The following is a 17,974-nucleotide window of genomic DNA, read 5'->3' on the forward strand; positions in this document are numbered from 1 at the left end:
TATATATTTCCGATTTCATCTTTTTGATGAGCTACAAACCCCATGTCTGTCAAATTATGCTATTATTATCATTATCATATTCAACATTATATTTTTCAAATATTTAATAGTAATGCCTTGCTTCTTTACCTACATTGTGCTAAAGTGTGTATACAATTCGACGTAACCAAATTTAGAGTATGCACAACCTTAAATTTCTCAATTTTTAAACAGATTTGTTTTACGTTTATCAAAAATTAAATACAACGCCAAATTTAATGAAACCCTGTCGTTGAAGTCGACCTGATGTTAGTTAACTTTGAAACGTCTCGGAAAACAGAACAACGAAAACGTCGCCAACATGTCTCAGATACCGGATTGGATAACGAGTGAAATATTTGAAAATGTACTACGAGAAACAGTGGCAAATTATAAAGAAATTAAATCATTTCGTGTCTTTAATGCCTTGGGTCCTGGCGAGAATTATGTTGCCATTGCCTTGAAAGTGGAAATTGAAGTGCTGCTGGACGACGATACTACACACACGCAAAATTATTTCTTAAAAGTGGCCCATGATACGGAATTGTATCATACTTTGATGTACAAATGGAATGTTTTCAATAAGGAAACCGAAGTGTATCGTGTTTTTATACCAGATTTTGAGGAGATGTATCGTGAAGCTGGTGTGGATATAAGATTTGGACCTAAGGCGTATGTTCTACCGGTTGACGAAGAATATTTGCTGCTAGAAGATATAAGTTTGATAGGTTTTAAAAATGCCAATCGTCAAAATTGCCTAGACATGCAGCACTGTAAGCTGGCCTTGAAAAAATTGGCCCAATGGCATGCTGCCTCTGCTGTTAGAGTTGAACGCCAGGGACCCTATAATGAGATTTATCTAAAAGGTTCCATTAATCCAGACGGCGAACCTTTAATACGTTCCATGTCAACGGCTGGCATAAAAAATGTCGTAAAAGTTGCCCAAAATCTGGAAAATAAACATATCTACTATGAGAAGTTGGAATCTTTGAGTGAAGAATTTCCTGAATTTTTACTGGGCAATGTTGAATACCCCAATCCGAATGAATTTAATGTCTTAAATCACGGTGATTTTTGGTGTAATAATATCATGTTTCAATATGATGATGCCAACGAAATACAAGATGTCTATCTGGTTGATTATCAAATGGCTCGATATGCCTCTCCTGGAGATGATTTGATTTATTTCCTCTTCACCTCGGTTCAGTTGGATATAAAAGTTGCCTGCTATGATGAACTTGTGAAGTACTACCACGATCATTTAATTGAAAATTTGAAATTATTGAAATATTCAAAACAGTTGCCATCATTGGCCGGTGTACATAAAATGATAATGGAATCGAAAGCGTATGGTATGTATAATGTAATTATATTTAAATTATAATTTCCCCACTAGTATACGTTTTGTTATACCCTCCACCATAGAATGGAGGGTATATTAAGTTTGTCATTCCGTTTGTAACACATCGAACTAATCATTTGCGACCCTATAAAGTTTATATATTCTTGATCAGGATAAAATTCTAAAACGATCTAGCCATGTCCGTCTGTCCGTCCGTCTGTCCGTCTGTTGTAATCACTCTAGCATCCGCAATAATTGAGATAGAGTGCTGAAATTTTGCACCCGAGGGTCTTTTTTCCATAGGCAGGTCAAGTTCGAAGATGGACTATATCGGTCCACTATTTGGTATAGCCCCCATATAACGGTACCTCCGGATTTGAGGTATTTTGACGTTCTGCGCCACATTTGCAGACCGAATTAGCTATAATTTGGCACTTGGGGTTCCTAGTGATCAACAAACTTATACCCCAAAGGATATGGACATAGGTCCATGTTTTGGTATAGTCCCCATATAATGGTACCTCCCGATTTTCGGTATTTTGAGAATTTTAGCCACAATTTTTAAGCGAACTATCTGCAATTTGACATTGGAGGTTCTCAGTGGTCATGAAACGTCTCCACCAAACATCGTCAACATAGGTCAATGTTTTGGTATGGCCCCTTATAACCGTACCTCCCGATTTTCGGTACTTTGAGCATTTTAGTTACAATTTTTAACCGAACTAGCTGTAATTTGACATTTGAGGTTCTCAGTGGTCATGAAACATCTCCATGAAACATCGTCAACATAGGTCCATGTTTTGGTGTAGCCCCCCTATATCGGTACCTCCCGATTTTCGGTATTTTGAGAATTTTAGCTACAATTTTAAACCGAACAAGCTGTAATTTGTCATTTGAGGTTACCAGTGGTCATGAAATATCTCCACCAAACATCGTCAACATAGGTCCATGTTTTGGTATAGCCCCCATATAACGGTACCTCCCGATTTTCGGTATTTTGAGAATTTTAGCCACCATTTGTAACCGAACTATGTGCAATTTGACATTTGAGGTTCACAGTGGTCATGAAACGTCTCCACCAAACATCGTCAACATAGGTCAATGTTTTGGTATGGCCCCCTTATAACCGTACCTCCCGATTTTCGGTACTTTGAGCATTTTAGTTACAATTTTTAACCGAACTAGCTGTAATTTGACATTTGAGGTTCTCAGTGGTCATGAAACATCTCCACGAAACATCGTCAACATAGGTCCATGTTTTGGTATAGCCCCCATATATCGGTACCTCCCGATTTTCGGTATTTTGAGAATTTTAGCTACAATTTGTAACCGAAATAGCTGTAACATGACATTTGAAGTTCTCAGTGGTCATAAAACATCTCCAACGAAAAATCGTCAACATAGGTCTTTGTTTTGGTATAGCCCCCCTATAACGGTATCTCCCGATTTTCGGTATTTTGAGAATTTTAGCTGCAATTTTTAACCGAACTAGCTGTAATGATCGGTATTTTGAGAATTTTAGCTACAATTTTGTCTATTCAAAAATAGTCGTCAATATAGGTCCATGTTTTGGTATATATCCCCCCCATATAAATATACCTCCCGATTTTCGGGAATTTTCAGTGGTCACGAAATTTCTTCACTAAAATTCATCAATATGGGTCCATTTTTGATATGGCTCAATTTGACTCTTGAAGTTCCCTGCAACTATAAAACTTTTCCGCCAAAAAAAATTTAAAGATAGGTTGACTCTTTGATGTAGCCCCCTTGGTGGTACCTTTCACCTAGCTAAACACATTTTTATACCCTACACCACAATGTGGAAAGGGTATTATAAGTTTGTTTTGGAAAAAATTCATGTAACGCCGCGAAATATTCGTCGGAGACCCCCAATGTGGTATACCAATCTTCATATCTCGGCGAGATAAAGCGATTTTGAGATGTGTGTCCGTCCGTCCGTCCGTCCGTCCGTCCGTGTGTCCGTCTGTCCATTATAAATTGTAATCAAACTCCAGGCCGCAATTATGGACCGATCGTCACGAAACTTGGCATGGAGGTCGGTTTCACATCAGAATAGATCGCTATTTTAATTGGTGATGATCGTGAAATATTTAGCGGGTGAAATGGACCAAAAACATTATTTTTATCCGATTTTGTAGCTGCTCTGTAGGTCGTAGTAATAGTCCGATCGCCTCGAAATTTTAAATAAGGTAAGAGTATATGACAAAGAAGAAGCTTGCAATTTGAGATAGTGATCAGATAATATTTAGAGGGTTAAATGGACCACAACTTTTGTGTGAAAATTGTGAAAAGTTTTAATACACAGCTTATATCTTTTTTCCTGGAAAAGACATTGCGGGCAAGTAAGCTATACTTGGAAGAGGAACGCTTGACCTTTCCATTGATGCCAATAACGTTGATTTACGTGCTCAGATAACAGAGCTACAGCCTAATATATCCAGTTTTTTGCTTGAAGTGTAATCAAAAACACACCAGATGTCGCAATTATAGCTCAATAGTCACGAAATTTTGCACGAGGTAAGGGTTTCGGTCGAAGAAGATGCCTACGATTTTGGATGATGATCCGATATTATTTAGCGGGTGAAATGGACCATTACTTTTTTATAAAATATATACAAATTTCATTTTTGCTCCATATTTTAATTCCTGGAGGGCATATACCGGAAAAGTAGCCTACATATGGAAAAATAATTACTGATATTTCCCCTGATGCAAATTGCAATAATGTGTCTCCTAGATAACGGGCCTACTGCCTAATATATAATGGGTTTTGTGTAGAGAACCACAATTTCCTCTCATACTACAAATTGTCTCAATCATGACAGAGAAATTTTAAGTTCAGTTGTCCAATTGAATTTTTATACAAATATTGCAGCATGGGATCGCTTCGCCCCCTATTTTATACCTTTAGCCATTAGGTTAATACAAAATATACAAAATATGACCAAAGATGTCCCCATCGAAAAAATGATTTCAGACCCCAAGTATGTTTGGACGAAATTTGTTTCATACAATTTGGAGTCGATTTAGCCCTGTCCGTTCATCTGTCTGTCTTACTGTCTATCTGGCTGGTGCGCACGATAACTCCCGAACGGATCTACCGATTCGAACCAAATTTTGCACTTCGTATTTTTTGCCCAGACTTAGTTTAATTTCCTTCAGGCACCTCCCCCACAAAAGTTAAAACATTTTCTGAAAAATTGTGTGAACGATAACTGTCGAAGTGCGAAATCGATTTGGTCCAAACTTTTCATATATTATTATTCCTTCCAGATATAGATCGGGTAAGACTATATCGGTCCACACCTTCGAGTACCTCCCACACAAAATTTGGAAAAGTGAAATTGAGGAGTCCTATCGAATCGTTTTGATTTTTTTAGCAGATTGTCCTTGCGGCCCCCTTTACGATGGAACAATTGCAATGGCAAGTCCATACCTCCAGAGATTATGGCCGAAAAGGTCCAAGAAACACCGAAAAACAAGCAAGAAACCTAACTAAAATGGCAAATCCGCAAGATAACTCTCAAGGGGATTTTCTGATTGGTCCAAATTTTGCACATCCTATTATTTCATTAAGTAATGTATCAGGTTGGAATATGGACTATATCGGTCCCGTCCTTCGAGTACCACCTACACAAAATTTGGGAAAGTACAGTTTGAGGATCAGTCTCGAATCTATTTGAATTGTTTGAAGAAGGTTCTTTTCACGGCACCTAACGCAACGGTACAATTTTTCCGGAGTAAGTCCATACTTCCTGAGTGAATGGTCCAAAATTTCCAAAAATAATTCTGAATCTATGTCAAAAATCAGAAGATAGCTTACTACAATTAATTTGGTATAGCCTTACATTACGATACCTACAAAATACAAAATATATATATTTTTTATACGGCATAATTATTGTGTTTGCTTCCTTTTTGGTCAGATGCTGAAGGTACATACATATATCACCGTTAGCGGAGCTGACTTATACTATCTTACTTGGTGTGTAATTGAATATGAATAATCTTGGGATTTATACATTTTGAATTTCTATTCCTTATTAGCTATTTCAATCGGTATAAAATATGTATATAACCACAATGAACTATTTTAGAAATGCCCTGAAAATCACGAAACTGCGTGCATTACCAAGCATATGTGAGGACGATAGGTCTTTAAAAACCCACAATCAATGTGAAATTTCCAATTTTGGCATATTGTTAGAAATGAAATATAATTTATATAATTGTTCCACAAATATCACAGTAGGGACAAGAGAGGCTTATCTTATACCAATGGATTCATGTTTTGTAATTGATATGTGACGTATTTTTTATCGCCAAATCCAAAAAATGCCACTTGTAGAGAAGTTTTTCATTTCTGAAATACTCAGGAAATATCGGCAGCATTAAAAAGGGGTATTATGCCACCGTTGAAAATTTGATGTGGCCAGGCATGGGAATCATACCCGGACATTCAGCGTGCAGAGTGGTTGCACATAGCTAATTCCTAGAGGTTGTGGTGTAGGGTATCACATGGTCGGCCCCGTCCGACTATAGCCTTTGCTTACTTGTTTTAGATTAGATTAGATAACACTGTGCAACAAAATGGATGTGAAAGTCTGGGGCACGGAAAATTCCTCTTGGGGAAGAAAGGCCTTGGTGAGTATATTATGAACCCCGAAGGACAGATCCGCCGTGAGTCGAACTTCCAAGTTAAGGCGTGATGAAATTTTTGTTAGAGACCCTGTGGGCCATCAGGAATTAGCGTTATATCTTTGTTCACTGTTGCTTAAGTGCTCTACAAAAACAACAAACAAAGATATAATGCTAATTGATGATGGCTTACAGGGTCTCTTGCAAAAACTTCATCACGCTATAACGCGGAAGTTCGACTCACGGCGCATCTCTCCTTCGGGGTTTTTAATATACACACACCAAGGGCTTTCATCTCCACAAGGAATTATCTCTGCCCCCACATTTGTGTTCACAGTGTAATTTAAGCAATGGTGGGAGGAAGTAGGAGTCTATCCATTGTCGAAAAGTTGTTCCACTTAAAATTGTGAAAGGACCCTAGTTATTGCATTTTAATTAAGACTATTTTATGGTGGAGGGTATAAAAAGTTCGGCCCGGCCGAACTTAACGACTTTTTACTTGTTATAGTTCACATGGGTCATATCTTATTATACCCTCCACTATAGTAACGCATTGAAATAACCATTCCGTCCCTGTAAAGTAGATATACATATATGTATACTCTTGATTAGGGAAAAATTCTAAGTGGTCTATGCGTGCCCGTCCATCTGTGGTAATTGATATAGTTCGCTGCAATTTTTGGAAAGATATGTCTTTTGTTTGCAGACATGTCAAGTTCGAAGCTATATCGGTCGTTTAGGTACATTTTCAGACCGAATTAGCTATAATTTGCATTTAGGGTTCACAGGGATTATGCACTAAAAATTGTGGTCATAGGTCAACGTTTTGGTATATCCCTCATCTAACGATACTGGTCGATTTCAGGTATTCGGACGTTTTTAGTTACATATTCAGACCGAATTTTATAATTTGGTATTTGGGGTTCCCAGTGATACAGAAACTTCTCCACCAAAAATCGTGGACATATCCAGGGATTGGGAAAGCCCCCATATAACTAATTAGCTGCAATATGACATTTGGGGTTCTTAGTAGTCAGTCCCCTAAAATGTTTGCATATATGTCATGTTTTGGTATGCCCCCATATAACGATACCAACCGATTTCAGTTATGTGAAAGATTTTATGTACATTATTTGTATGAATTTGATCCAATATGGAATTTAGGGTTCGAGGTACCCAAAAAAAACTTCTCCACCTAAAAGTGTAGACATGAGTTTACGTTTCGGTATAGCCCACTTATAATGGTAGCAACCGATTTCAGGCATTTCGATATTATTATCTACATTTTCGGCATAAATTGGCTTTAATTTGCCATTTCGGATTCCGAGTGGTCAACAAAATTCTCCATTACAAATTGTGGATATAGGTCCACGTTTTAGTAAAGCCCCTATATACCAGTACTGTCTGATTTCAGGTATTTTTAAGTTTTAAACTACATTTTTGGTTTAAGTTGGCTGTAATTTAGTATTTAGGGTTCGTAGTGATCAAAAATGTTTTTGCCAAAAGTTATGGACACCAAATTGCAAAATTTTAGCTTACCGATTTATCTAAAATTAGGTTCCCAGGGGCCAAAAAACTTATCCACCAAAAATTCTGGGCATTTGCATTTTTGTAACAGAAACAAAAATAAATTTGTCCATATAAGTTCAGAATATTTCAAGGTGTAAACATTTCGGCCCTCACAAACTTAACTCCGTTTTTACCAGTTTTTATGCTTACACCACACTGTGGTAAAAGGTATTATGTCACTGTGGCAAAAAACAAGCAAGTTCATTTTGAGGATATACTTAGAATTACTTTCTGAGTCGATTTATGCATGTCCGTCCGTCTGTCCATGTATTTTTGTTCGCAACATGCAAGTCGCATTTATTATCCGATTCGGCTTAACATTGGAGAGGACCATTTTTGGGATCATTGGGTGAAAATCGGTTTAGATTTGGATATAGCTCCCATAACTACATATTTTCGACCGATTTAATGTATTTGACGCACCAAACACCTTATATATGTCCGAAGAACTTTGGAACGTGAGGCGGAATTTGGTAAAAAAGCAGGTATTATATTGAAATCGGTTCTATATTGATCCATTATATTAGAATATTGGTGGCGTTTTTATTGGGATAGCTGTTGCAATTTTGTTTGTTATGGTTTTAGACCCCAAGTATGTTTGGACGAAATGTGTTTCAGATAGTTTGGAGTCGATTGAGCAATGTCCGTCCGTCTGTCTGGCTGGAGCGCACGATAACTCTGGAATTGATCAACCGATTCGGTCCAAAATTTGGCTTTCGTAATATGTTGTCAAAACTTAGTTTAAGTTCGAAGATGGGCTATATCGGTCCACTCCTTCCGGTACCTCCCCCCAAAAGTTCGAAATGTTCGGAAAATTTGTGCGCACCATAATTCTTGAAGGGAGGACCCGATTCGATCCAAACTTTGCACATTGTGAAATTTCTACCAGACTTAAATGAGGTTCCAATATTGACTCAATCGGTCCAGCCCTTCGGGTACCTCCTACACAAAATTTCGGATAAGTTCGCTTTAAGACCTGCTCTTGAATCACTTTGATTTTTGTTGAAGCAACTTGCATTCACTGACCTCCTTTACGATGGTACAAGTTTTTTCAGGGGCAAGTAAATACTACCAAAAGTTGTAAAAACCCTTATGGCACCATTTGTAGTGGCTGGAGCGCACTTTAGAACTCGAACTGGTCAACCGATTTGGTCGGAAGTTTGGCCTTCGACATATTTTGTCTAAACTTAGTTTCAGTTCGAAGATGGGCAATACCGGTCCACAACTTCCAGTACTTCCCCCAAAAATTTCGAAAAATGTCACTAAAATAGTATGCACGATTTTAGTGAAATTTTTTAAATTTTGAACTTAGTAACCAATTTGGTCCAAACTTTGGATCTTCTAATATTTTGTCTAAATTTAGTTTAACTTCCAAAAATGGTCCATATTGTTCTAGCTTCGGAACCAACAAAGTTGTAATCAGCTACTTGTTGTCATTTGATTCACCATTTTATTAGCTTTCTAATGATATACATATACGGTTAAAATCGGTTTCAATATCAGAATATCCGGTTCAAAAATTTAGATAACCGGTTCTATCCTCCAATCAAATTTGTTATTAACGTGTCCGTCATTACAAGAGCTATTTATGGTAATTATTTCAGAAGCACCACAAACCAATAACGAATATGCATAAAAACAAAGCATAGTTTTCTGAACAAAAACCGGGTAAATTTCAAAAAGGACCATGAAATCGGGGAAATATCGATTGGTCATCAATGAGAACCGTACCTAAAATCTTCTGAACAACATTTTTGTAGAATATTTGGATGCTGTAAAATCTCGTCTTGTGGTACTTTCACTACGGTTCAGGAAATAAAGGACGAACAGGACGTGAAAGAAATTGAGTTAGAGGGATGAAATATTCTACAAAAAGATTCACCATCCGATTTGACTGAAGATATGTAATGTCAGAATGAAGCTACAATAACGCTTTAGAGAGATATAAAGCCATTTTCTCAAATATCAAGGGCCCAAAATTGAACCATTAATCACGCAATATCTCGGAAACTTGACCTATGGTGAAAATTTCCTTTTGGGTTCTTACTACAATCACCAAAGGCTTTCATCTCCAAAAAGAATTTTCTATCCACTGACTTTGAGTCCCATTTTGTAGCACAGTGTCATTTATCGATATTTTCCGAAAAATTTGCAACTTCTCAAGGCCATAACTTCCTGAAGGAGCGTTCCAATGCTTTTGCGATATACTAAAGAGTTCTTTATTATTGTCTTGGCTACAATTGTTGTCTTTGTGTTGGATCGAAAATCTCAGTGGTTTGGTTGTTATATGCCAAAATATGCAAAAATCCTTGAAAAAAAAAACTTCAAGTCAAAATCCGGGGGCTCGATTTTCACCGTAGACATATGGTATAGTTGACTTTTTTGCTCAGTACAATCCCAAGAATCAGAAACTCCAGGCGCCCGATAACACTTTTTTCCTTCCAAACAAATCGCCCCGGCCTACTTAGGGTATATCTCTGTCGCCAAAGCCGACTAATACTTTTTTACTTGTTTAATTTACAGCTCATATCTTTTAATTCACCAGCATGTATACGATTATTCATCATGAATCGGACAGACATGAATATTGGGTTTCGGGCCATTTTTATGTTACAAATATAAAAACTCGTGTTAAAAGGTTTATGGCTTCTCCATTTTAGTTTTATTATTTTCTCAACAGAGTATATTAATTCCATATAATTACACTAAAGCAATAGTGTTATCACCTTTTTTTAAAAATATTAATTTCACACCTTATTTCCAGGTACATTCGCAGCTTTCAATATAATGCCCACAGCTTTGGCTGATCCTGTAGATTCAGCAACATTGGATAATCTGGTAAACGACTCAGAGCACAATGCTAAAGTTTTTCAACAGGAACGTGTGAAGAAACATTTGGAGTTGGTATTGCCTTGGATGTACTACAAAGGATTTTTGGATTACAATTAATTGTATAGTTTAGATTGTTATTTTAGATGTATGAATTTAGTGTTATTTCGTTATGGTGTGATGACTTAAAATTGAGTATTAAATGCAATAATTAAATGTATAAATTTTATGAAAAAGTGTGTTTTTAATTAAAAACGTTTAAGTAGTATTTAATTTATGATTATAAAATACAATTTATGATGTTACTTTATCCTAATTTGTTTGACTTCATCCTGACTACACCAAAATGAGAACTGATTTTAATTACTTCTATATAAATTAGACTACACCATTTTCACATGCAATTTGAAGAATTTCAGTTGTAATTTGATTATTTCATTTGAAATTCGAAACATTTCACTTGTAATTTGAGAATTCCAATTGAATTTCGAATCATTTCATTTATAATTTGAGAATTCCATTTGAAATTCGAATTATTTCATTTGTAATTTGAATTTTTTCATTTGTAATTCGAATTATTTCATTTGCAATTCGATTTTTTATTTGTAATTTGAATTTTTCTATTTGTAAATCGAAGTTTTTCATTTGGAATTTCAAATGAAAAAAATTCAAATTACAAATTAAATAATTCGAATTTCAAATGGAAAATTTCAAATTACAAATGAAATAATTCGAATTTCAAATGGAATTCTCAAATTATAAATGAAATTCATAATTCGAAATTCAATTGGAATTCTCAAATTACAAGAAATAATCAAATTACAACTGAAATTCTTCGAATTACATGTGAAAATGGTGTAGTCTAATTTATATAGAAGTAATTAAAACTAGTTGTCATTTTGGTGTAGTCAGGATGAAGTAAAACAAATTAGGATAAAGTAACATCATACATTGTATTTTATAATCATTAATTACCAAATTACCAAATGCAACGACTCTTTTAATAGGGCGACACTTTTTCATGACGCTAATATTGATCTGACTTTACAAACTTTATGTGACGAGAGTCACTAAAAAACCTTCTGGCCTAGGCAACACGCAGAGTCGCCAGGCGTCATTTGAAATTTTTTGGACAGTTTTTAGCGTCCATAAACGTTCGTTGTGCCAGCCAAAATTAAGCCGTGCATGAACGGATAATGCAAGATCGCCATGCTAAGTACCATGAGATAGAGGCATCCTTGGGCATTTATTCCACCAACTAACATTTGATATTGCATGAACGCTTGGCGCCAAAAATGGGGGTTTTCTCGTCGGATCCCGTGTTGGTCAGTGCAAGAAATTTCGAAAAAAATACGCTGTGCTTCAAAAGGCGTTTATAAGGTGGATCCAGATGACGACTCATGAACCTATGCGTATGAGCCCGAAAACTCGCAGCAATCACCAGTAGATGCTGTAAAAGCGTTCAAAAACCATATTTTGGAGTTGTCTCAATCAAGCCACTGTAAACAACCCAACACATGGTCGTATGTCAAACTGACCTAAGTACTTAGGCTAAAAACTGTTAGACTTTCCAAAAAAATGTCAAATGACGCATGGCGACTCTGCGTGTTGCCTAGGCCAGAAGGTTTTTTAGTGAACCTAGTATGTACTCGTATATAAATAAAACTCTCATTTAGAAAAGTGTTGAAATATGTTACATTGAATTATTTTATTATTTTGTATTTTTTTTAGTTAGCACGTTTGATTCCAGTATTATTGTACTCATATTTTATTTGAATTTTTTTTATAAAACAACATAACACACAGATGCATTGTTCTCAGAAACAATTCATGTCAATATTTGAAATTCCTTTCTTTATTCATTAAATCCATTAAATTTTTCAATCAATTTTGTGACAGTATTACACATTTCTACTCGTATAGTAGCGATCTTTGTTGTTATACATGAAAACAATAGAAATGTGTATATTTGTGAGTAACAGTTCAAAATGAGGTCAGTATAGCAGTAAATGGATTGAAAATTAATAAGGCAGTATGTGATAATGTACTTGTGAAGAACCTGACCGACTGACTGCCAATTATCTGAAAATGTTATGGCGACACTACAACACCTCAAAGTGACACTCTGTATTACAGCGATCATGAAACAATACATCGGATTGTTCTGGTTTTGCACTAAGCTTAAAACAAAAATTACTCGCCCCCAGTTTCAACCCGGCCGATTAGAGAATATTAAGGTATTTCAATAAAAGCTAAATTCTAACACATCAGCCTTTTCTGAGTCCATGCCCCGACAGAACACAAGGACAAGCTGACCCAATAAATTTCCTAGAAAGAGCATATGACCTGATCTATGCGATTTTAACGCCAAATTCGAGAACGAGAACATCTTTAGCCCATTTGTCGAAAAAATATATCTCCATCACAAAATTTTATGACCACGGACAGAGGTGGAAGCGAGTCGATTTTCGGTCGGCGTGGCTGCCATATGAACTGAGCGAGCGAGTCGAAAAACGGAGTCGGCTTCGGATATCCCAAATTACTAAATTAGTTCAGAAAATGTACCTTAAATGTCTTCAATCGCGGCAAATTCTTATGGGTCCTACATCAACATGTTGAAAATTTTTGGTGGAGATGTGTTATGACCACTGAGAACCTCAAAGGTCAATTTAAAGACAATTCGATCCCTAAATCACCTAAAATCTGGATGTACCGATTGGAGGCTATGAATATATGAGAACAATACAAACATTTGGTCCTTTGTTGAAAATTTTTAGTTTTGTGACCACTGGGAACCACAAATGTCAAGTTACAGTTAGTTCGGCTAAAAAGAGTAGATAGAATCCTCAAAATACCGAAAATTGGGAGGGCTATACCAAAACATGGACCTATGTTGACAATTTTTGGTAGAAAAGGTAGTTCCGTCAAAAATGTAGCTGAAATCCTCAAAATGCAGAAAATCGGGAGGTATCTTATATGGGGGCTATACCACAAAACAAGAACCTGTGTTGACAATTTGTGGTGGAGAAATGTTGTGACCACTTGGAATCTATAAATGTCAAATTACAGGTACTTCGGATAAAAAATTTAGCTAAAATCCTAAAAATACCTAAAATCGGCAGGTACTGTTATGTGGGGGCTATACCAAAACATTGTCCTATGTTTACATTTTTGGTGAAGATGTTTTGTGATCACTGGGAACCTCAAATTGGTCTTACCAGATTAATCGTATAGAAGAAAGTGAGAACTGACATAAAAAGCTGTAAATACAGCAGACAACCGTGGCACAGTGGTTTCCTTTTATAAGAACGTGCGTCAGAAATATTTTTATACATCGGCAGGTCAAACTATTTATACCCTCCACCACGAGTTGTATTAAAGTAAAATGGAGCTAATAGTTTTCTTAAGCTTATGAAAGTATTAAGCTCTTCCGCCACGCTAATTGAAGAACATCACTTTATTTTAAACAAGATTTAATACCAATGAGACATCGACGTTTTCTACCCACTCCGAAATGCAATGTTACAGTCATTCCATTTGGACGATGCGTGTACAATAGGGCGTCTAATTTTTTTGTACTCTTACCTCTTAAATTTTTCCATTTAATCCAAAAACCTTTTATATGAAATTTGGCGATCGGTAAACGTTAACCGGTGCCACTCGAGCTATTTTGCCATAATACTTTGTATGGGACCAACGGTGCATTTTCACGAAAAGTCTCTAAAGGTCGCAGTTAACGTCCAATCAATGAAAAAACTTTACCAGTTCAATGTTGTTGTTTTGGGTCGCCCTAGTGTAAAATCTGAAGGTACCTTTACCCCCTGTTTTTATACCCTCCACCATAGTATGGAGGGTATATTAAGTTTGTTTTTCCGTTTGTAACGCATTGAAATACTCATTTGCGACCCTATAAAGTATATATATTCTTGATCAGGGTAAAATTCTGAGTCGATCTGTGCACGTCCGTCCGTGGTAATCACTCTAGCATCCACAAAAATTGAGATAGGACGCTGAAATGCGGGAAAATGCGTCTTTTGTTTGCAGGCAGTTCGATGATGGGCTATATCGGTCCACGTTTTGGTATAGCCCCCATATAACGGTACCCCCCGATTTACGGTATTTTGACGTTTTTAGCTACATTTTCAGACCGATGTAGCTATAATTTGACATTTAGGGTTCTTAAGTGTTAATAAACTTATATAACAAAACTAGTGGACATAGTTCCACGTTTTGGTATAGCCCCCATATAACGGTACCCCCGATTTACGGTATTTTGACGTTTTTATCTACATTTTCAGACCGATGTAGCTATAATTTGACATTTAGGGTTCTTAAGTGCCAATAAACTTATATAAGAAAACTTGTGGACATAGTTCCACGTTTTGGTATAGCCCCCATATAACGGTACCCCCGATTTACGGTATTTTGACGTTTTTAGCTACATTTTCAGCTATAATTTGACATTAAGGGTTCTTAAGTGTAAATAAACTTATAAAACAAACGTTGTGGACATAGGTCCACGTTTTGGTATAGCTCTCATATAACGGTACCGCCAATTTTCGGTATTTTGACGTTTTTAGCTACATTTTCAGACCGATTTAGCTATAAATTGACATTTAGGGTTCTGAAGTGTCAATAAACTTATATAACAAAACTAGTGGACATAGGTCCATGTTTTGGAATAGCCCCCCTATAACGTTACCGCCCGTTAGGGTTCTTAAGTGTCAATAAACTTACGTAAGAAAACTTGTGGACATAGGTCCACGTTTTGGTATAGCCCCCATATAACGGTACCCCCCGATTTACGGTATTTTGACGTTTTTAGCTACATTTTCAGACCGATGTAGCTATAATTTGACATTTAGGGTTCTTAAGTGTCAATAAACTTATATAACAAAAGTTGTGGACATAGTTCCACGTTTTGGTATAGCCCCCATATAACGGTACCCCCCGATTTACGGTATTTTGACGTTTTTATCTACATTTTCAGACCGATGTAGCTATAATTTGACATTTAGGGTTCTTAAGTGTTAATAAACTTATATAACAAAACTAGTGGACATAGTTCCACGTTTTGGTATAGCCCCCATATAACGGTACCCCCGATTTACGGTATTTTGACGTTTTTATCTACATTTTCAGACCGATGTAGCTATAATTTGACATTTAGGGTTCTTAAGTGTTAATAAACTTATATAACAAAACTAGTGGACATAGTTCCACGTTTTGGTATAGCCCCCATATAACGGTACCCCCGATTTACGGTATTTTGACGTTTTTAGCTACATTTTCAGACCGATGTAGCTATAATTTGACATTTAGGGTTCTTAAGTGTCAATAAACTTATATAACAAAAGTTGTGGACATAGTTCCACGTTTTGGTATAGCCCCCATATAACGGTACCCCCCGATTTACGGTATTTTGACGTTTTTATCTACATTTTCAGACCGATGTAGCTATAATTTGACATTTAGGGTTCTTAAGTGTTAATAAACTTATATAACAAAACTAGTGGACATAGTTCCACGTTTTGGTATAGCCCCCATATAACGGTACCCCCGATTTACGGTATTTTGACGTTTTTATCTACATTTTCAGACCGATGTAGCTATAATTTGACATTTAGGGTTCTTAAGTGCCAATAAACTTATATAAGAAAACTTGTGGACATAGTTCCACGTTTTGGTATAGCCCCCATATAACGGTACCCCCGATTTACGGTATTTTGACGTTTTTAGCTACATTTTCAGCTATAATTTGACATTAAGGGTTCTTAAGTGTAAATAAACTTATAAAACAAACGTTGTGGACATAGGTCCACGTTTTGGTATAGCTCCCATATAACGGTACCGCCAATTTTCGGTATTTTGACGTTTTTAGCTACATTTTCAGACCGATTTAGCTATAAATTGACATTTAGGGTTCTGAAGTGTCAATAAACTTATATAACAAAACTAGTGGACATAGGTCCATGTTTTGGAATAGCCCCCCTATAACGTTACCGCCCGTTAGGGTTCTTAAGTGTCAATAAACTTACGTAAGAAAACTTGTGGACATAGGTCCACGTTTTGGTATAGCCCCCATATAACGGTACCCCCCGATTTACGGTATTTTGACGTTTTTAGCTACATTTTCAGACCGATGTAGCTATAATTTGACATTTAGGGTTCTTAAGTGTCAATAAACTTATATAACAAAAGTTGTGGACATAGTTCCACGTTTTGGTATAGCCCCCATATAACGGTACCCCCCGATTTACGGTATTTTGACGTTTTTATCTACATTTTCAGACCGATGTAGCTATAATTTGACATTTAGGGTTCTTAAGTGTCAATAAACTTATATAAGAAAACGGTACCCCCGATTTACGGTATTTTGACGTTTTTAGCTACATTTTCAGCTATAATTTGACATTAAGGGTTCTTAAGTGTAAATAAACTTATAAAACAAACGTTGTGGACATAGGTCCACGTTTTGGTATAGCTCCCATATAACGGTACCGCCAATTTTCGGTATTTTGACGTTTTTAGCTACATTTTCAGACCGATTTAGCTATAAATTGACATTTAGGGTTCTGAAGTGTCAATAAACTTATATAACAAAACTAGTGGACATAGGTCCATGTTTTGGAATAGCCCCCCTATAACGTTACCGCCCGATTTCAGGTATTTTGACGTTTTATGTCACATTTCTAGACCGAATTAGCCATAATTTGATATTTAGGGTTCTTAGTGACCTAAAAACTTATATTCGAAAAAATTATGAACATAGGTACATGTTTTGGTATAGCCCCATATAACGGTACCTCCCGATTTTCGGTATTTTGAGATTTTTACATACAAGTTTTAACCTAATTAGCTGTTATTTGAACATTTGACATTTGAAGTTCTTAGTGGTCACCACACCTCTCCACCAAAATTCTCTGAAATTTTGGGAAAATGCGTCTTTTGTTTGCAGGCAGGTCAAGTTCGATGATGGGCTATATCGGTCCACGTTTTGGTATAGCCCCCATATAACGGTACCCCCCGATTGACGGTATTTTGATGTTTTTAGCTACATTTTCAGACCGATGTGGCTATAATTTGACATTTAGGGTTCTTAAATGTCAATAAACTTATATAACTAGTGGACATAGGTCCATGTTTTGGAATAGTTCTTAAATTTCAATAAACTTATATAACAAAACTTGTGGACATAGGTCCATGTTTTGGAATTGCCCCCATATAACGTTACCGCCTCATTTCAGGTATTTTGACGTTTTAAGTCACATTTCTAGACCGATTAGCTATAATTTGATATTTAGGGTTCTTACTGACCAAAAAACTTATATTCGACAAATTGTGAACATAGGTCCATGTTTTAGTATAGCCCCATATAACGGTACCTCCCGATTTTCGGTATTTTGAGAATTTTACCTACAAGTTTTAACCGAATTATCTGTAATATGACATTTGAAATTCCTAGTGGTCAACAAAAATTGTCAAGAAAGGTCGATGTATTGATAAAGCCCCCATATAACGGTACCTCCCGATTTTCAGTAATTTGATGATTTTAGC

The 17,974-nt window shown here is 36.3% G+C and overlaps 1 protein-coding gene across 1 annotated transcript; it reads left to right on the plus strand.

Annotated features, from left to right (window-relative positions):
- Nucleotides 1-257: 257 nt before the first annotated feature.
- Nucleotides 258-10,727, plus strand: LOC141403776 (uncharacterized). The gene is made up of 2 exons (XM_073986733.1): nt 258-1,370; nt 10,353-10,727. Exons 1-2 carry the CDS (start codon nt 341-343, stop codon nt 10,535-10,537), a joined length of 1,215 nt encoding a protein of 404 aa, XP_073842834.1. The 5' UTR covers nt 258-340; the 3' UTR covers nt 10,538-10,727.
- Nucleotides 10,728-17,974: the final 7,247 nt, after the last annotated feature.

Source organism: Musca autumnalis, unplaced genomic scaffold (assembly GCF_047663935.1).
Source record: "Musca autumnalis isolate F117 unplaced genomic scaffold, ASM4766393v1 scaffold_1, whole genome shotgun sequence".
NCBI classification, from domain to species: Eukaryota; Metazoa; Arthropoda; class Insecta; order Diptera; family Muscidae; genus Musca; species Musca autumnalis.

What these genes read in the sequence shown, in the direction of transcription:
- LOC141403776 (XM_073986733.1), top strand. Translation starts at nt 341, where the DNA reads ATGTCTCAGATACCGGATTGGATAACGAGTGAAATATTTGAAAATGTA. An exon ending in AATGGAATCGAAAGCGTATG is followed by an intron (nt 1,371 to 10,352) that starts GTATGTATAATG and finishes CCTTATTTCCAG; the next exon opens with GTACATTCGCAGCTTTCAAT.